The sequence below is a fragment of the Protopterus annectens genome, chromosome 6.part0 (assembly GCF_019279795.1).
Source record: "Protopterus annectens isolate FY-2018-M chromosome 6.part0, PAN1.0, whole genome shotgun sequence".
Taxonomy (NCBI): domain Eukaryota; kingdom Metazoa; phylum Chordata; order Ceratodontiformes; family Protopteridae; genus Protopterus; species Protopterus annectens.
Genome location: NC_056737.1, coordinates 717,930,665 through 717,950,159, shown reverse-complemented (window position 1 = coordinate 717,950,159; position 19,495 = coordinate 717,930,665). Strand labels below are relative to the sequence as shown.

The 19,495-nt window shown below is 43.3% G+C and overlaps 1 protein-coding gene across 1 annotated transcript in view; it reads left to right on the top strand.

The window, feature by feature from the left end:
* PSMC6 (proteasome 26S subunit, ATPase 6) overlaps positions 1–19,495 on the top strand; it is a gene marked incomplete in the record, with an annotated part of 935,644 nt that overhangs the window by 414,961 nt on the left and 501,188 nt on the right. Inside the window, 2 exon segments of the mRNA XM_044074402.1 lie at positions 8,477–8,544; positions 8,643–8,757. Coding sequence (XP_043930337.1) covers positions 8,477–8,544; positions 8,643–8,757 — 183 coding nt within the window.

Below are 19,495 nucleotides of genomic sequence, written 5' to 3'. Positions count from 1 at the left end.
CCCTTAGTTCTTCCCTTCCTCCCCCAAACGCAGCGTTGACCACAGATCCCTCCCAGGTGGGGTGGGGGTCATTTCCTGGATCAGATGGTCCAAGGTATATGAACGTCACAGGAGATATATCTGCATATCGATGTCCTAGCGATGAGAATGGTCATTTTAGCATTGCAGGCAGTTCACAGCTTCCTTCCTGCAGGGACTATTGCAATACAAATGGACAATATGCTGGTAGTTTGGTACATCAACAGACAAGGTAGAACCAGATCCTAACCCCTGTGCAGAGAAACAGTGAGAATGTGGCAGTGGGCGATCTCTGCCAACCACTTTCTAATTACAATGCATTTTCTGAAGGAGTGCAGCATGCTAGCAGACAGGCTCAGCAGAGTCTTACTGATGCATCGTGAGTGGTCTCTGAATCAGTTTGTAGGGAACACGATCTTCCACAAATGGGCGTCAACCTTGCTGTGATCTCTTCGCATCTCAGCACAAGTGCAGTGGATTCTTTGCCTTGATCCCTCTTCGGGGACAGTAACTCAGGGATGCTTTGGTCCGTACTTGGCTTCCTGGATTACTTTATGCATTTCCTCCTATGCCCGTGATCCTCAAGTTTCTTCAGAAAGCTTCCAGATTGAAGAGCAAAGTGATTCTCATTGCCCTCTTTTGGTCTTGGCAAATCTAGTTCACCTTCCTTTGGTCTCATCTGATTTGCCCTCTGTGGACACTTGAACCACGTCCAAATCTGCTATGCCATCCATCAGGGCAAATGTACCCCCAATCTTCCAGGTCTGAAGCTAACTGCATGGTGTCTCCCCCTCCAATGATGGCTAGATCTGCTAGGCTTTCATCCCCAGTCTGAAGCATTCTGATCTCCTCCCACAAATCTTCGACTAGAAGAATTTACAAGAACAAATGGAAGAGATTTTCTGTTTGAGGTGAACAGCTGCAGTTAGATCCTTTCACCGCTCCTGTTACAACAGTGATAAATTTCCTTACTCATATTTTTTATGAGGGAGACTGTCATTCTACTGTAAAAGTATAATTGGCAACCATTTCAAATTATCATATCAGAGAAAATTCATCATCTTTGGCCTCATCTAAGTTGTGTAAGGCCTTTCTTAGAGGTGCTTTCCTTTTTTGTCCTCCTGTCAAAGATCCAACACCTCCCTGGGATCCATCTATGAATTTACAGGCTCTGGTTCACCCTCCCTTTGAACCTTCAGCCAAAGTCGATAAGAAATTGTCATGGAAGACTGCATTTCTAGTTGCTATCACTTCTGCAAGAAGAGTATTTGAGTTGCAAGCTCTGTCTCTCTGAATGCCCCTATTAAATTTGGCAAAAGGATGGAGTGACATTGTATACTAATCAATCCTTTCTACCCAAAGGTTGCGACTGTGAACTGTACCAAGTCTTTTTCCCCAATTACCAAAACAGAGGAATATACTCCATCTGTCAGATGCTCATGGACAGTTGTATTTTTTATTTGGACAGAACTAAATCTTTCAGAAAATCTGACCATTTTTTCATATCTTTTTTTGATGCCAAAAAAGGTAAACCAGTTGCCAAGACCACTTTAGCTTAATAGTTAAGGGATTACATTTCTTTTATGAATCCAAAGGGGTTTCTGTACCTTAGCATATCAAGGCTCATTCTACTAGATCAGTGGCAACTTCTCAAGCTTTTTGGGATAAAGTTTCAATGGATGATATTTGTTCAGTTGCCTCGTCTTAATTCTCACACCTTCATTTCCCACTATAAACTGGACATTGTGTCTAGAAATAGAGCTGCTTTTGGTTTTGCAGTGCTCCAGAATAGCCTTCCATAAGGCTACCCAGGGTTATTGTAGCTATGGACTCTGTCCCACAGGTCGAGGAAGAATGAAAATGACATCATCAGATAAAGAAGTTATGCACTTACCATAATGTTCCTTCTGTGTTGTCCTTTTTCATTCTTCCTTGACCTTCCCTTCCCTCTGTCCCTCCAGTGAGTGACAGATATGCTTATAGGAACCGCTGTTCCATGTTGAACTCCAGATGTTCATCGTGTTTCACTGTTGCAGTCATGACTGTAGGGTTCTCCCCTGCCGGCAGGCAGCCCTCGGTCGGCCAGAATCCCAAAGTCTGGGTCCGGCGTCGGCTGTTCAGCCATGCTCCCTGACGTCAGAGCGCCAGGAGTACAAAGCTGACAGCCGACGCCATCTTCTCCAGTCTTTCTTGCCGTGCTGTGATAGCAGTTCGCAAGTGCCGGTCGGCTGACTCCTGACTAATTTTACTGATGTACTTCGGTCCGAAGATTTTCTTCTCCACTCACAGCTAAGTACCCCGTTGGGGAAACTTTTTTCTTGCTTCACTCCGATGTCAGAAAAAGTTAATAATTGTATTTCATGTGGGAAGCAAATACCTCATAAGGATTTTCATTCTTACTGTATTCCTTGCTTGGGCCCTGACCACGACGTAGCTAGTTGTCGGTTTTGTGCTAGATTCAATCAACGTACAATTAAGCAAAGGTACGATTTTGCTTTTCAGTACCTCGGTAGGCGCTTTAACTACAAAATGTCGTCTGATACAGTCCCGGCTACCGGAGTTCACAAGCGTCGCAAGGATAAAGACAGGCCTCCGAGGTCCAAATCTGATGATAGCGCACAAGTGGAGCCAGCTTCAGGTTCGGCCGTCGTCAGTGAGGCGCTTTTGCAGCCCCTGTCGTCAGCCATTTCAGAACCGACGGCCGAAACAGACTCTCATGAGGAGCCAACCAGGCCTTTAAATATTTCTGTTGCCGGACCTTTGGACAATGCTCCTTTGGATGTGTCCGGAGCTACTGTGCAGGTACCAGCTTCCGAAGGGGTTTTCAGGCCTACTCAGCTACCAATAAAGGCAAAGCCAAAGACTCCTTCAAAATCAAAGACTTCAACACAGGCCTCTTCTGAACCGGCTCCTAAGTCACGGAAACAGTTACTCAAGATGGCGGAGGATTTAACTACTATGATTAGGGGTTCTCATCCCCCTCCAGACAAAAGGCCAAGGCAGGATGTTTCTTATGATTCCTCTGATCAGGCTTCTGTTTCCTCAGTTTCTTCTGATCAGGAATATTCTTTCCCTCCTTATGAGGATTCTGATGCTGAAGAATCCATTCCTTCTGCTTCTCCCCCTGAGGATTTCTCTTTTGGGGAAACTTTGCATGAAATGAGGGAACATTTCCATTGGGAAGGACAGGAGTTTTCGGAATCCAAGAAAAGACTGAGGGAATTTCTTCTTCTTCTTCCCCAACATAGACCCCTGGCTATTCCTCCTGTTTTGGATATTGTGGATGATGCCTTTTCGGAGGCTAACTTAACCCCTGACTCTTTTCCTCTTGCTCCTGTTAAGCCTGATAGATATTACAGGGTTCCTGATTCCCATCAGTTTTTATACAAGAACCCTTCTGCTGACCCTGAAACCATTTCTCAGGGTCCCAAGGGAGTTAAGGCCGCTTCTGCCAAAAATCCCATTCCTACTGAAAAGGATTCTCGATCCTTAGAAAGATGGGGCAAAAAGGTGTACACTTCTGCTACTTTGTCCATTAGGGCTTTAAACTGTCAGTTTCATATGTTTAAATACCAGCAATTTCTATTGTCTGTCTTAAAACAGAAGCTTACTTCCATTTCTGCCTGTGCTCATGATAAGGAATTACATGACTTATTGCACGCCACTGAACAAGTTGGGAAGCATGGGTTACACTGTGGATTTGATGCCTTGGAGGCTTCCTGTAGGGCTGCGGCCTCTGGCACAGTCATTAGAAGGCATGCATGGCTAAAGGAACAAAATTTACCTGAACAAATAAAGGCTAAATTATTGGATGCTCCTGTTCAGCATAATGTTTTGTTTGGATCTAAAGCTGAAGAGGTAATTAAAAAGATGGAGGATAAGGCGAAATCCATGCAAACAGTTAAAGATTTCTTACAAGTACAGCCTCCTAGATTTAGCAGGAATTGGCCTTCTAAAAATTGGTCCTTTCCCGCTTCTGACAGGCCTCAGAGGGGTAGATATAGACGTTCCAGAGGGAGGCCTCAAACGCAAGCTGCTTATAGACCAAGACAGTGGACTGCTTCCACCCCTAGGGGAGGAGAGGACAGGTCACATTCTCAAAGGAAACAAACTCAATGACTCCCTCTGTTGGGCTACAGGAACTTCTTGCCTGGAAACCCCTCTTGGAGGAAAACTCTCTCTTTTTTATCAAAATTGGACTCAAATAACCCAAGACAAATGGGTTTTGGATGTGGTTTTAAGAGGTTACAAATTCCATTTTCATACCTTGCCAAGGCCAAGCTGATGGCCAGACCTTCCAAAGCATCAATGGACGGAGGCCTTAAACCAGGTGGAAGCTCTTTTGGCTATGAATGCCATAGAACTGGTTCCTCTTTCAGAGATGGGAAAAGGTTTTTATTCAAGGCTTTTTCTAGTCCCAAGGAAGCAAAACTCATGGAGACCCATTCTGGATCTGTCTGTCTTGAACACCTTTGTAGAGATTCCAAAATTCAAGATGCTTACTCTACAGCAACTACTTCCAATGCTGTCCAAAAATGCATGGATGGTAACTTTGGATTTAAAGGAGGCATATTTACACATTCCCATCAGGCAGGATCGCAGAAAATACCTCAGGTTCAAAGCCGGATCGAGGCACTTTCAATTCTCTGCGCTGCCCTTTGGATTATCTACTTCGCCCAGGGTCTTCACCAAATGCCTGGCTCCAGTAGTAGCTTACTGCAGACTCAAGGGAATTCAAATTTACCCTTATCTGGACGATTGCCTAATTCAGGCATACAGCAAGGATGTCTTACTCCAGCATCTAGAATTTGTACAGAACCTCCTCAAGTTCCTGGGATTCTCTGTAAACATAAAAAAGTCAAATTTGACACCATCATAACAGATACTTTTTCTGGGTGCGGTTCTAAACACCACAACCCAGATGACATTTCTGACATCCGAAAAGCAGTTACAGCTGGCTTCAACTTTCAGAACTTTGGCAACTTTAACTCATCTATCTGCAAGGAAATTCCTGCAGGCTTTGGGTTACATGGCCTCCTGCATCCATCTCATACCATATGCAAGACTACACATGAGGAAAATACAGTGGTACCTAAAAGGTGTATGGTCTCAGCATTGCCACAGTTTAGACATACTGATCTCCGTCCTTCCTTGCCTTCAAAAGGAATTTCTTTGGTGGTCCAGGGCATGTGCTCTAAACAAAGGGAAGCCCTTCCGTCTGCCTCCTGCCTCTCAGATTCTAACCACGGACGCCTCGGATTATGCTTGGGGAGCCCATTTTCTGGGCAGTTGTTTGCAGGGCCTTTGGACAAAGGATCAGAAGCACCTGCATATCAATTTAAAGGAAATGTTAGCCGTTCAGAAAGCTCTATTTACCTTCAGGAATCTTTTACAACCAGGACAACTGTTAATACGGACAGACAACACCACAGTTATGTGGTACATAAACAAGCAAGGGGGATCTCATTCCTACCCCCTTTGCAGACTAGCCATGGATCTATGGAACACAGCTCTAGCTTGCAATCTGTATCTTCAAGCTCAGTTCCTACCAGGGAAACAAAATTTCCTGGCAGACAGTCTGAGCAGAAATCTTTCGGATCCACACGAGTGGATGCTGGACACCAAAATATTCAGGATGATAACAGCAGTCTGGGGATGTCCTCACATAGACCTCTTTGCATCCCATCTAAATCATCAACTACAGACTTTTTGCACCAGGACTTTCCACAGAGAAGCTTGGAAAGTGGACGCTTTGTCATTCAGTTGGAGGAACCTCTCGGGATATGCCTTTCCGCCTCTTCCTCTTCTTCCACGGGTTTTATTGAAGATAAAACAGGACAAGCCCAAGAGGATAATCTTGCTGGCTCCAAATTGGCCTCTGCAGTTTTGGTATCCAACTCTAAAAAACCTATGCCTAGAGCCCCCCTGGGTTTTACCCCTGTCTCCGAACCTTCTGTCCCAACATCAGGGTCAGGTTCTCCACTCTCATGTCAGAACTCTCAGCTTGGCAGCCTGGTTAATCCAAGGCCTTTGATTTCTTCTTTACTGCCCAAGCAGGTTATGGATGTCATTTTAGAAGCCAGACGTCCTAGCACTAAAAAATCTTATGCAGGAAAATGGAAAAGATTTTGTCCCTGGATGCAGGCTCAGGATTCTGATCCTCTTCTTCCTAACATTACTTTAATTTTACTTTACCTGACAGATCTCTTACATAAGGGTCTTTGTTTCTCTTCCATTAAGTTACATACCTCTGCTATTTCTGCTCATTATAATACAGATCCTCCCATCTTTTCCCACCAGCTCATGCGACAGTTTCTCAGAGGAGCTAAGAACATAAGACCTCCTAGATCTCCTCCTATTCCTGCTTGGGATCTCAACTATGTTTTGGAAAAACTAACCTTGCCTCCTTTTGAGCCTGCTGCCTCTTCTGACATCAAGTTTTTATCTTGGAAGACAGACATCCTGTTAGCCCTAACCTCTGCTAGGAGAGTTTCAGACTTACAAGCTCTTATGGCTGTGGAGCGTTATATTATTTTTCATCAAGACAGGGTATCTTTGAGGACTAATCCTACCTTCATGCCTAAGGTGGTTTCCAAGGCGGCTTTAAATCAAACTATACACTTGCCAGCCTTTTTCCCCACTCCTCAAAATAAAGGGGAAAGGATCTTACATTCCTTGGATGTACACAGACAGCTACGTTTTTACCTGAACAGAACCAAGGACATCAGAAAATCAGATCAATTGTTTGTTTCTTATGCTTCAAGTTCCCAAGGTAAAGCCATTTCAAAACAGACCATTTCTAAATGGATTGCTCATGGCATTAGATTTTGTTATTCTCACCATGGAAAGCAAATCCCAGGGTGTATACGGACTCATTCCACCAGAGCTGCTGCCACTTCTGCGGCCTTCCTCAGGGGAGTTCCTACCAGTGACATTTTGGAAGCTGCAACTTGGAGTTCAGTGCATAGATTTTCTAAGCACTACAATCTACCTCTCTACTCTAAGTCTAGGGCAGGCTTTGCCTATGCAGTCTTGCAGGGCCTTTTAGCCGCCCCTTCCTCTTTATGACCACCTCCCTTTCTTTCAGCTTTGGGATTCTACCCTACAGTCATGACTGCAACAGTGAAACACGATGAACATAGTACAGTTGTGTACACCTACCATAAATGCAGATGTTTGAATGTCTTCACTGTTACAGTCTGGGTTTCCCTCCCTCCTGTCCCCTCTTATTTTTACTTTTGTGTATTTCTTTTTTCACCATTCTTCTGAGGTGTATTTGCAAAGGTTATGGGACCTTTTTTATTTTGGGACTCCTGACATCTGGGGCAAGAAAAACTGGGGAAGATGGCGTCTACTGTCAGCTTTGTACTCCTGGCGCTCTGACGTCAGGGAGCATGGTTGAACAGCCGACACCGGACCCAGACTTTGGGATTCTGGCTGACCGAGGGCTGCCTACCGGCAGGGGAGAACCCTACAGTCATGACTGCAACAGTAAAGACACTCGAACATCTACATTTATGGTAGGTGTACACAACTGTACTTTCTTTCTCTCTCCTTTTTTTTGCAAATTTTCAGACTGTGTATGTACATTGTGTATGTTTTGGTAAGACTGGTAAATATGGTGCAAACTCTATCTGAGGTAGCTGGGGGTGGGGGGGTGAGGCATTATGGGTAGGGGAGGAGCTCGAGCTTCAGAACCTAAGCTTTTAAGCAGCCAAGTTGGATCAGAAACCCACAGGTCGAGGAAGAATGAAAAAGGACAACACAGATGGAACGCTATGGTAAGTGCATAACTTTTTTCAGCGCCCTGAACTGCCTCATTCACTTGCTGGTTTACCAGGAATTTCTGCTAAACAATAAGAGAATGAATGCTGGAGGGCATCAATGACCAGCATTTTGAGTCTGGAGAAGTTTGAATTATGTGATCTTTCTACTCAAGGGCAGCAGCCACTAGGTCACTTCTATGTAGTCCTTTGTGGTGGGGCATACAGCCCCTTTCAGAACATGTAAAAGTGAAGTATCTCTTCAAACCCCCTTTCATGAATGAATGAAGAGAGTGCACAGTATCCAGCTTTTACACTGTTATCATTTAGTATACTAAGCATAGATCAGAATGCAGCTATTTTGTATGTAGATTACATTTGTTTTGCGATGGTGGTAATGATGTATTGAATTTCAGATTTGTGCAATATTCACATTTTTTCTTTGTGTGTGTTTTTTTTTTCCTTTGCTGTGTATCTTTTTTTTCTCTGGTTCTCCTTGTTTTTCAAAAATAGGTGTCAAAAATGTAGCACTAACTTAAAAAAACATGGGCATTTGAGAGCCATAATGTAAAGTTGGGCGTTGCCAAATTTAGTATGTATTGTATTTTCTTTCTGAACATAGAGCACTAGTATTTAGAAAGCTGTGCACATTTAGAATGTGTGGATACTGACTACTTTTTCTGTTCAATATGTAGCTTGATAAATCTAAACTAAAACCTGCAACACGTGTTGCTCTTGACATGACTACGTTGACTATTATGAGGTGGGTGTTTATTTTATATGATGCATTTTGCTCTTTCTTGTTGTCTCTAAGCAGAGGAACATAATTAGTACATTGTTTATGATCTGTTTGTAATGTAGGTATCTGCCAAGGGAAGTTGATCCGTTGGTGTACAATATGTCCCATGAAGATCCTGGGAATGTGTCTTACTCAGAAATTGGCGGACTTTCAGAACAGATTAGAGAATTAAGAGAAGTATAAAAGAATGTTAGATTTGATACTTGTTGAATTAATCTAATGACATTTTTTTATTGTGCAGTTTCCATACTACATTGTCACTGTCTAGGTTTGATCAGGAATACAGTAGTTGCTACCATGAAATTCAGAATCTTTTTTGAGATATTTCCGGGACCTTGTTTAGTTTTTCACTCACTTGCAGTCAGCAAGTCTGTTTCTTTTCCTGGAAATCTGATTTGCCATCCACTGTGATCAGATTGTAATATAGCGGGTAACTTTCACGTGTAACTTCGCACCATCTCGTATGGCCTCTCCAAAGATGATCACTTCAGTAATACAAGCTTATTCCTTACCCACATTGTTGGTGCTGTGGGCATTCATAGCCATCAGAACCCCAGTAGCCTGGTTTAAAAATATTTTTTAATTGAAACAAATAAATAGTAGAGCAACTGCAGCTAGATCTAAGATGTTGGTTCTCTTGTGACACTTTTAACTGAACAAATTGTGACAGACCTTGGGGGTGGGGGGGGGGGCAGCACTTGTATCAAACTGTAACAGCCCCATTATTTTCCATTACAAAGCGATGCAGCTATTATTTGGTATGTGGTAGATGTTTCTTGTTTTTTTTTTTCATGTCAACTGTAGCTGAAAGTCTGTATTCAGCTCCATAGTGAATTAGAGTACTTCATAATGCTGTAAATATATACAACAATTTTGAAGGACTGTGCAGACTGATTCAGCACATTCTTTAACCAAACTGAAAGAGAAAGTAAATGCAGTAGTATGCATAGTTGTGTCACCATTCATTATTATCAGATGATGTATGTCTCAAAAAATATCTAGAATTTACCTCTCAAGAGTGAGGGTCTGAGTCTGATGAAACCACTGCTACACAGTTGTTCAAAAAGGTGCACTACTCTGATACCAAAGTCCAAAAAGAAAGGAAAAATAGACACAGTAAGAACATAGGTTAAATGAAACACTGCGGACATTTTACAAGGAACTAGTTATAAAGTCGTAGTGACCAAATAAATTAATACTGTAGCTGTAGGGCATGTTTAATAGAATTTATAAGTAAATGAAAACTAGGTCAATCCTACTGCTTTAAAGGTAAAGGAAATTCCACCTGGGAACTCAAAAACATTTTATTTTCCATTGCATTTTGTATTGTAAGTTATTGTAAATGTATCAAAATTGCTACAAAAGTCCTTATTTTACCACAAGATGGCCGTCATGGAGCCTGCCATCCTGACATGATATTTTCACTGACATATCTTCTAGTTCTCAGAATTTATTTCAACTCCCCTTTGAGTAATGCTACACATAAGGAAATGAGATGTTTTTAACTCCCATAAAATTAGTGTCAGAAAAGTGAACTGCAGGCATCTTGCAACAGCTTCACAGATATATTTTCAGTTTTTGCCTGAATTATATTGATTTGGATTGTTCTTAAAACTGCTTTAAACTGTTCATGGTAGTTGTCCATTCTCAGCAAATTGAAATAGCTGAACTTCAGGCTTTTTTAAGCCTATCAGTGTGTAGTCTTTCAGTTACTGACAGTCCCTCCACTACACATTCTCTGAGGCGTCAGAGCTGTTAGTGTAAACCAGGAGCTATAACTGACTGCATTTACTTCAAAGAACTTGCAGGAGATGTGTAAGCTATTTCTGTAGGTATCAGTTTCTGCAGTGGGACTGTGTGTGTGTGTGTGTGTGTGTGTGTGTGTGTGTGTGTGTGTGTGTGTGTCTATCCTGAATATTGTAGATGTTCTTCGTGTTTCACTGTTACAGTCATTACATTTGGGTTATCCTGCTGGCAGGTTGCCCTCAGTCGGCCTGAATTCCAAAGTCTTGGGTCCTGCGTCGGTTGCTGTCGCCTCTTCCCTGACATCAGGGGTATAAAAGATGCCCGACACCATTGTCTTCAGTCTTTCTTGCTGTGCGGTGCCCGAAGCCGAAGCAGTTGAGTGCCGGTCGGCCGACTCCTGAGATTTTCGTGTTCGAGTTTCAGATCAGAAGTCTTCATTAAAAGTTAAGTACCCCATTGGGGAAACTTTTTTCTTGCTCCAGACCGATGCCAGAAAAAGTTAATAATTGTATTTCTTGTTGGAAGCAAATACCTCATAAGGACTTACATTCTTACTGTATTCCTTGCCTAGACCCTGACCATGACGTTTCTAGTTGTCGGTTTTGTGCTAGATTTAACCAGCACACTATTAAGCATCGGTACGATTTTACATTAAGCTATTTTGGACGAAGATTTAATTATACAATGTCATCGGATAGCCATCCGACTACCGGAGTTCACAAAAAACGCAAAGAAAAAGACAGGCAACCGAGGTCCAAAACCGACGAAGCTTCTCCTAAGCAAGTGGCCGGTTCACCGGTTCTCAGTGAGGCGCTTTCGCAGCCCCGTCACCCACTACTTTAGAGTCACAGGCCGCTACCGACTCCCACGTGGAGTCAGCCAGGCCGCTGGAAACTCAAGGTATTGGAGCCTTGGAGATAATTCCCTCAGATGGGTCCGGAGCCGCTGAGCAGGCATAGGCTTCTGTGGGTGTATTCAGACTTAAACAATTATATATTGAACCAACTTCAAAGGCAAAGAGTAAAACACCTTTAAAGGCAAAGAAACAAGTTCACCAGCCACAGGGACAGGCCTCCATGCCCAAAAAACAGATGCTCAAAATGGCCGAAGACTTTATTACCTTGATCAGGGATTCCCATCCCCCTCCTGATAAGAGGCCTAGGCAAGAGACAGACTATGAATCTTCAGATCAGGTTTCCATTTCTTCTGATTCCTCTTCTGATCAGGAAAATTCTCTTCCCCCCCATGAGGCTTCTGATGTTGAATAATCAATTCCTTCAGCTTCTCCTCCTGAGGACTACTCTTTTGGGGAAACCTTGCATACCATGAGGGAGCACTTCCACTGGGAGAGCCAAGATTTTTCCGAATCTAAGAAGAGGCTCAGAGACTTCCTTTTAACTACCTCAACACAGGCCTGTAGCTATTCCACCTGTGTTAGACATTGTAGATGATGTGTTCTCAGAGTCTAGTCTGACTCCTGACTCCTTACCACCAGCTCCTGTTAAGTCGGACAGATACTACAGGGTCCCTGACTCATAAATTCCTTTTCAAAAACCCTACTGCAGACCCAGAAACTATTTCTCAAGGTCCCAAAGGGGTCAAGGCTTCCACTGCAAAAATCCCTACCCCCTCTGACAGGGATTCTAGGGCACTGGATAGATGGGGAAAAAAGATTTACACATCTGCTACCTTAGCTGTAAGGGCCTTAAATTGCTAGTTTCATATGCTCAAATATCAGCAATATATCATGACACTGCTTAAACAGAAAATTATGCTAAATTCTGATTGTGCAGAAAACAAAGAAATGCAGGATTTATTGCATGCAGCTGAACAAGTTGGAAAGCATACTTTGCAGTGTGGTTTTGATTCTCTGGAGGCCTCCTGCAGGGCAGCTGTTACGGGTTCTGTCATTAGGAGGCATGCTTGGTTAAAGGAACAAAGTCTGCCTGATCATGTTAAAGCAAAATTATTAGATGCTCCATTACAACATGATACCTTGTTTGGTGTTAAGGCAGAAGAGGTGTTAAAGAAAATGGAAGACAAAGCTAAATCTATGCAAACGATCAAGGATTTCTTACAGGTACAGCCACCTAGATTTAGCAGACACTGGCCTACAAAGAACTGGTCCTTTCCAGTCTCAGACAGACCTCAAAGGGGCAGATCCAGACGCCCTAGAAGGCAGATCACAGCCACAAGGTTCCTACATGTCTAAGCAATGGGGTGCCTCTACCTCCAAAGGTGGAGAAGACAAATCACAACCATACAGGCAACAGTCCCAATGACTTCCCCTACCTGCACCAAGCACTTATCTTCTGGCAGCACCCCTAGGGGGAAAGCTAGCACTTTTTTCTCAAAATTGCCACATTATAACCCAAGACAAATGGGTTCTAGACATAGTGTCACAAGGCTACAAGTTTCACTTCCATACCCTGCCAAGGGCAAACGGTTGGCCAGACCTGCCAAAAAATCAATGGGCAGAGGCTCGAAAACACGCCGCAGCTCTCATGGACATGAGGGCTATTCAATAAGTGCCACAGCAAGAGCAGGGACAAGGATTTTACTCTACTGTTCTTGGTACCCAGAAAGGACAAAGCATGGAGACTAATACTGGACCTATCTATTCTAAACACTTCCCTGGATATACCAAAATTCAAGATGACCTTGCAGCAGCTTCTGCCCTTGCTGGGCAGCAAGACTTGGCTCGTGACTTTAGACCTAAAAGAGGCATACCTGCATTTCCCAATCAGAAAATCATGCAGAAGATACCTCAGATTCAAGGCTGGCTCAAAGCATTACCAATTCTCTGCACTGCCCTTTGACATATCTACTCCGCCCAGGGTCTTAAAGTGCCTGGCACCAGTAATTGCTTACTGCAGACAAAGAGGAATACAAATATATCCTTACTTGGACGACTGCCTCATACAAGCAGAGAACAAGGACATTCTACTAAAGCATCTGACGTTTGTGAAAAGACTTTTAACATGCCTAGGGTACACAGTCAAGAGAAAAAAATCAAATCTAGTACCCTCTCAAGAGATAATATTCTTGGGTGCAAGCTTAAATACAACTGCCCAGATGGCTTAACTCACTCCAGACAAAGGCAACTGACTACCTATTTCAAGGAAATGGCAACAAAGGCCCAGTTATCTGCAAGAAAAATTCTGCAGGCGTTGGGCTTCATGGCATCCTGCATATTACTAATTCCATATGCAAGACTGCATATGAGGAAAATTCAGTGGTACCTAAAAAGCGTCTGGACACAACATTACCACAGCCTGGAAACAATGATTACTCTCATTCCCTGTCTGCAACAGGAGTTTCTATGGTGGGCAAAGGCTTGCCACCAAAACAAGAGACTGCCATTCTCACTACCCCCAGCCAGGCAGAGCCTAATGACGGATGCATCAGATTATGCCTGGGGGAGCACGCATGACAGGAAGAGGCATTCAGGGCACCTGGTCCACAAACCAAAAGCATCTACATATCAATCAAAAAGAGATGCTAGCTGTTCAAAATGCCCTGACAGCCTTCAAGGACCTACTTCATCCAGGACAACTACTGATAGACAGACAACACCATGGTTTTGTGGTACATAAACAAGCAGGGGGGCACTCATTACAGCATTGACTTACCAAGTTCATCTGCAGGCACAATTCCTGCCAGGAAAGGAAAATACTCTGGCAGATGAACTAAGCAGAAATCTCATGGATCCCCACGAGTGGCACCTGGATCCACAAGTCTTCAGCATGATAACAAAGAAATGGGGACGCCCAGACATAGATCTGTTTGCCTCCCCAAACAACAATCAACTAAAAAGATTCTGCACAAGGACTTATCACACACAAGCTTGGAAAGTGGACGGCTTATCTTTCAACTGGACAAACCTATCAGTATATGCCTTTCCTCCACTGCCTCTCCTCCCCAAGGTACTCCTAAAGGTCAGACAGGAGAAACCAAAAATGATTCTGATTGCCCCAGACTGGCCGCACCAGTACTAGTATCTGAGCTTAAGGAACTTGTCCCAATGCCCAGCCTGGACCTTTCCTGAAGTACGTCATCTACTGTCCCAGCAAAACTATCAGATTCTGCACAGCCAACTCAGGACCCTAAACCTGGCAGCATGGCGGATAATGTAGCCATACAAACCACACCTCTCAGTAAAGCTGCGATGGATGTCATTTTAAAAGCCAGAAGACCTAGTACTAGAAAATCCTATGCTGGGGAAATGGAAGAGATTTTGTGCTTGGAACGAATCTCAAGGAACGGATACAGCTGTCCCAGATATTCCTCAGATTTTGCAGTACTTAACTGAGATGCTGGACCAAGGCCTATCTTTTTCATCAATTAAAATCCATGCCTCTGCCATTTCGACTCATTACAATACAGAGCCACCACTCTTTTCTCATCCTTTATTAAGGCAGTACCTCAGAAGAGCCAGAAACGTATTACCTCCAAGGCGAACGCCAATATCTGCATGGGACCTCAATTATGTCTTGGAAAAACTCACTTTACCTCCTTTTGAGCCAGCTGCTACTGCGGATATAAAGTTCTTATCTTGGAAAACAGCTCTGTTCCTAGCAATAACTTCTGCAAGACGAGTTTCAGAGCTACAGGCTCTCATGGTTGTGGAACCCTTTATCATTTTTTATCCAGACAGGGTCTCTCTGAGAACAAACCTTACATGTATACCTAAGGTTGGTATCCATTGTAGCCCTTAACCAAACTATTCATTTGCCAACTTTTTATCCAAATCCACAGAACAAGGGGGAGAAAATTCTGCATTCTTTGGACGTACACAACTTAGATTCTACTTGGACAAAACTAAAGTTTTCAGAAAGACAGAACAATTACTAGTGGCATATGCCACAGCATCACAAGGAAGGGCGATTTCCAAGCAGACTATTTCAAAGTGGATAGGTCACTGCATTCGTTTCTGCTACTCACAGCATGGCAAACCAGTGCCTAAGGGCATTAGGCCACATTCAACCAGAGCTGCAGCCACTTCTGCAGCCTTTCTCAGGGGAGTACCAACTAAAGACATTTTAGAAGCTGCTACTTGGAGTTCAGTGCATACCTTTACAAAACATTACAATCTGCCTCTTTACTCTAAATCCAGGGCAGGCTTTGCCAAGGCAGTTCTGCAGGGCCTCATAGCCGCTCCTAATGCTGTTTAGCTTCAGCCCCCCAACCATAGCTTTGGGACTCGACCCAAATGTAATGACTGCAACAGTGAAACACAAAGAACATAGTGCAGTTGTATACACTTACCATAAATGTAGATGTTCGAGTGTATTCACTGTTGCAGTCCAGGTCAACCACCCGCCATCCCCCTTATTTTTGCTGGAACTTATCTTTGCTTCTCTAATCTATACAACCTAGGTGGTGTATTTGCTTATAGATGAAGGTAAAGCTTATTTTGGTGCATGTATGTTTTATTTACATATTTTTAGTCTACCCTTTTGGGAGCACCTGACATCTGGGGCAAGAACAACTGAAGAAAATGGCGTCGGCGTCACCTTTTATACCCGTGACGACCTGACGTCAGGGAAGAGGCGTCAGCAACCTACGCAGGACCCAAGACTTTGGAATTCAGGCCGACTGAGGGCAACCTGCCAGCAGGATAACCCAAAGGTAATGACTGCAACAGTGAATACACTCGAACATCTACATTTATGGTAAGTGTACATAACTGTACTATGTGCTGTATTTTCCCAGATGTACATTAATAGAAACTTTTTTTATTATGTTTGCTCTTACAGTGCAGCACATTCCTGTTTTGAAAGTGGTTGATGAGTCTGTATTATGAGATCTCCTCACTAAGTCATAAAATGCCTTTGTGTTTCATTTTCCCACTTCAGTTGTTGTATTGCTGCACCCTTGATTTGCTACATTATAGCATGCCAAGCCTTCACACGCATAGTTCTTGAGCATGATATTACTGTGTACTTTAAAATTACATTTTTTGTAAGATGGTGCACTGTGCACTTAAAAGAATACCTATAACAGGTGGATCACTGTCTAAAAAATGCAGTCTGTTGAGCAGCAGTTACTAATATTCTGACTGATTCACTGTTGCAGTATTCTAAACAAATGGGTCTTTGCTTGCTTATATCCAGCTGGGTACCAAAGCCTTACCTTCATATGACATATGTCCTGGTGATGACCTCAGCTCATAGGTGTTGGGGTATAAAAATGGACACGTAAATGAACCTCAGACTATCTTGCTCCCAGCCCAAATGCAGGTCGATGCACCCAATAGACTGTATTTGTTTGGTCTCTTGGTACTGTAGGTTTGTTTGTTGGATAAGTGCCCCATTGGGGATCCTTCTAGTTTCTTGTCTATTTTGGGCTAATTTTTGTTAGCTGTCAGCTAATAGGGATGAGTATGAGTGCAGTAGACAAATTCCATAAAAAATATTTACACACTAAGCCCCCCCCCCCGGGTAGATTCTGAACATGACCATAAATCTTGCTCTGTGCTAGTTTTTTGTTCAGAAAATCTTCTGATCTAGTCTGTCCACACTTAATATGCTTCTTCAAACCAAATGTTTCAAGCCCTTGGCTCAGTCCACTGTGTCGTAAGGACCAGATGTAGGCCTTCCTCTTAAAAAGAAACTTAAGAGACCAAGAGAGGATTCTTCTGTCATTTTGTAATTGGACATGTATGCTGACGTGCTTGAACCCCCACAGTACAACCATCATCTTCTCACGAGCATTCTACCACTACCCTGTTGGAGACTGGTTATGGCTCCTGAGGCCTTGCAGATGGCAGAACCCTATGATGAAATACGAGTCATTGTATCAGAGATCCCATGTGGAGTCTCTTAGATCCTTGTGAGGGAAGATTCCCAAAAACCTACTAGAAATGTGGCAATGATAAGAGCCGCCTAAGCTAATTCAGGCAAATGTCACTCTGAAAAAGAAGAAACAACTCAAACACACACTGTCATAATCTACATGGAAGGAAAAAGAGTGTTTTGATTTTTCTGTGGGCTTTTCGAGGCAATCCTGTTCTTGAAACCCCCCTTCCTTTCTGTCTTCTGAAACCAAAGCACATAAGCAGGCACTGGATACTTCTTCCTTTGATGAGGAATCCGGTAAGGATTCAGACGTTTCCTTCAACTACTCATCCCAGTTACATTCTCCTGAACAAATTTCTTCAGATTATGGAGATTCCATTTCTCCAAATTCTCCCTTGGAAGAGACCTTCTCTGGAGAAACCTTGCAGAGTATGATGAAGCATTTTGAATGGCAGTCTAGACAAGTGTCTGATCTGCAAATAAATAATTTATTGGAGATGGGCACCCCTGCTCCTTCTCCAGCCCCTCCTGTGGTGGATGCTTACCTGGATGCCTTTCAGACTTAACTCCTTGTCCCCAGACTCTCATAACCATGTACTAAAAAGACCAGATAGATTCTGCAGAGTCCTTGATGATCTCAAGCTCCTGTACAAAAATCCTTTGGTTGATCCAGCTGCAGTTTCTTTAATTTCGGGCAGAGCTTCCAAGTTACTTCTTGGCACTAATGATTTTCTAATGACAAAAATAGTTGAGCAATGGACAGATGGGGCAAGAAAGTTTATATTTCCTCCACACTATTCTTTTAGGCTATAAATTCTCAAACTCAAATGACATAATTCTTGTTCTCAGCTTTTAGCATGTAAATAAGGCTGTCATAGAGCCACAGACTCCTGACTTAAAACCGGTCATGCAGTCTTTAGTGGCCCAAGCTTCTCAAATAGCAAATCACAGCATTAAGCGTAGCTATGATGCTGTGGCTGCATCTTCCACTGGCTCTGTGATTAGAAGGTATGCCTGGTTAAGGAGGCAGCCTATCCCAGAATATTTAAAATCTAAGATTTTAAATTCTCCCTTGGATAACACTTTTTGGCCCCCAAGCTGCTAATCTGTTCAAAACTTTGCAGGAACATGGCAAAATTATGAAAGATTGCCACCAGATCTTGATGTCTGCTGTTCCCAGGTAACACAAAAATTGTCCGGCCAAGTAAGTCTCCTGTGCCAAGGGAGATCTTTTGAACTCCTTATAGACAAATGAAAGCTCCTAAGAGAAGATCTCTGTGAAAACTCAGAGAGGCACTCCTTTGGGAGGCCTCAGTTCGGTAACAGGCCACTGTGGTATTTTCCACTTCCCCCTTTCAGTCCTCACCCTTCCACTCCACTCTGGAAAAGGCTTGCTGTTTCCTTTCCTGTCTGGGAAACAACTAAAGACAAATGGGTACTAACCATCATCAAAGAGGATTACTCCCAAGTCCTGGGAGAACAGACCAAATCTAGGGGGTATCCCTCCACCTCCTCTCGACCAGTTACGTCTCATCATCCAAGACTTGCTATCTCAGGGTACCGTAGGACCAGTTCCCACAGCTTATGTAGGAAGGCGTTCTCGTTCCAGGCTCTTCCTGGTTTCCAGAAAGGAGGGTCTTTGGAGCCCATCCTGTGTCTCTCTCCAGGTTAAACACTTTTCTAAGAGTGCCCTCCTTCAAAATGCTGAATCTGCAGATTCTCTTACCTTTCCTGCTTCCTCAAACTTTCATGGTATGTTTAGATTTAAATGATGAGTACTTCCATACGTTGCAGAAAATATCTCAATTTTTTACTGGGTCATCTTTTTTTTTCTTTCTTTCTTCAGTTTATTGCTTTGTCCTTTGGTCTGTCTACACCTCCAAGGGTGTATACAAAGCATCTGGCCCCATTAGTAGCTTCCTGCCGCACTCTGGACATAGAGATTTTCCCTTACCTGGACAGCCTACTACTCCAAGCTGTATTCAAGGAATTCTTCTAAAGCACCTTCATTACACAGTACAACTCTTGACCTGGCTGGGGTTCACTATAAATTAAAAAAAATCCCAGTTGACTCCTTCCCAACAACTCACATTCCTAGGATGCTATCTGGACATGTTTGCCATGCCTACCGTCATTCCTCGAGGGAGAGTCATCTCTGTAGCCAACAAGTTTCTTCTGTCAACACAGGATCATTGTTCAGCCAGACAAGCACTCAGGACCTTGGGACTCATGGCTGCCACCATCTCTGTTACCCCTCACCAGATTACAGATGAGGAAAATTCAGTAGTACGTGAAATTGGTGTGGTGTCAGCACCATCACCCTCTTGATGCCAGCATCCACCATCTTCCATGTATCAAGAGGAATTCTT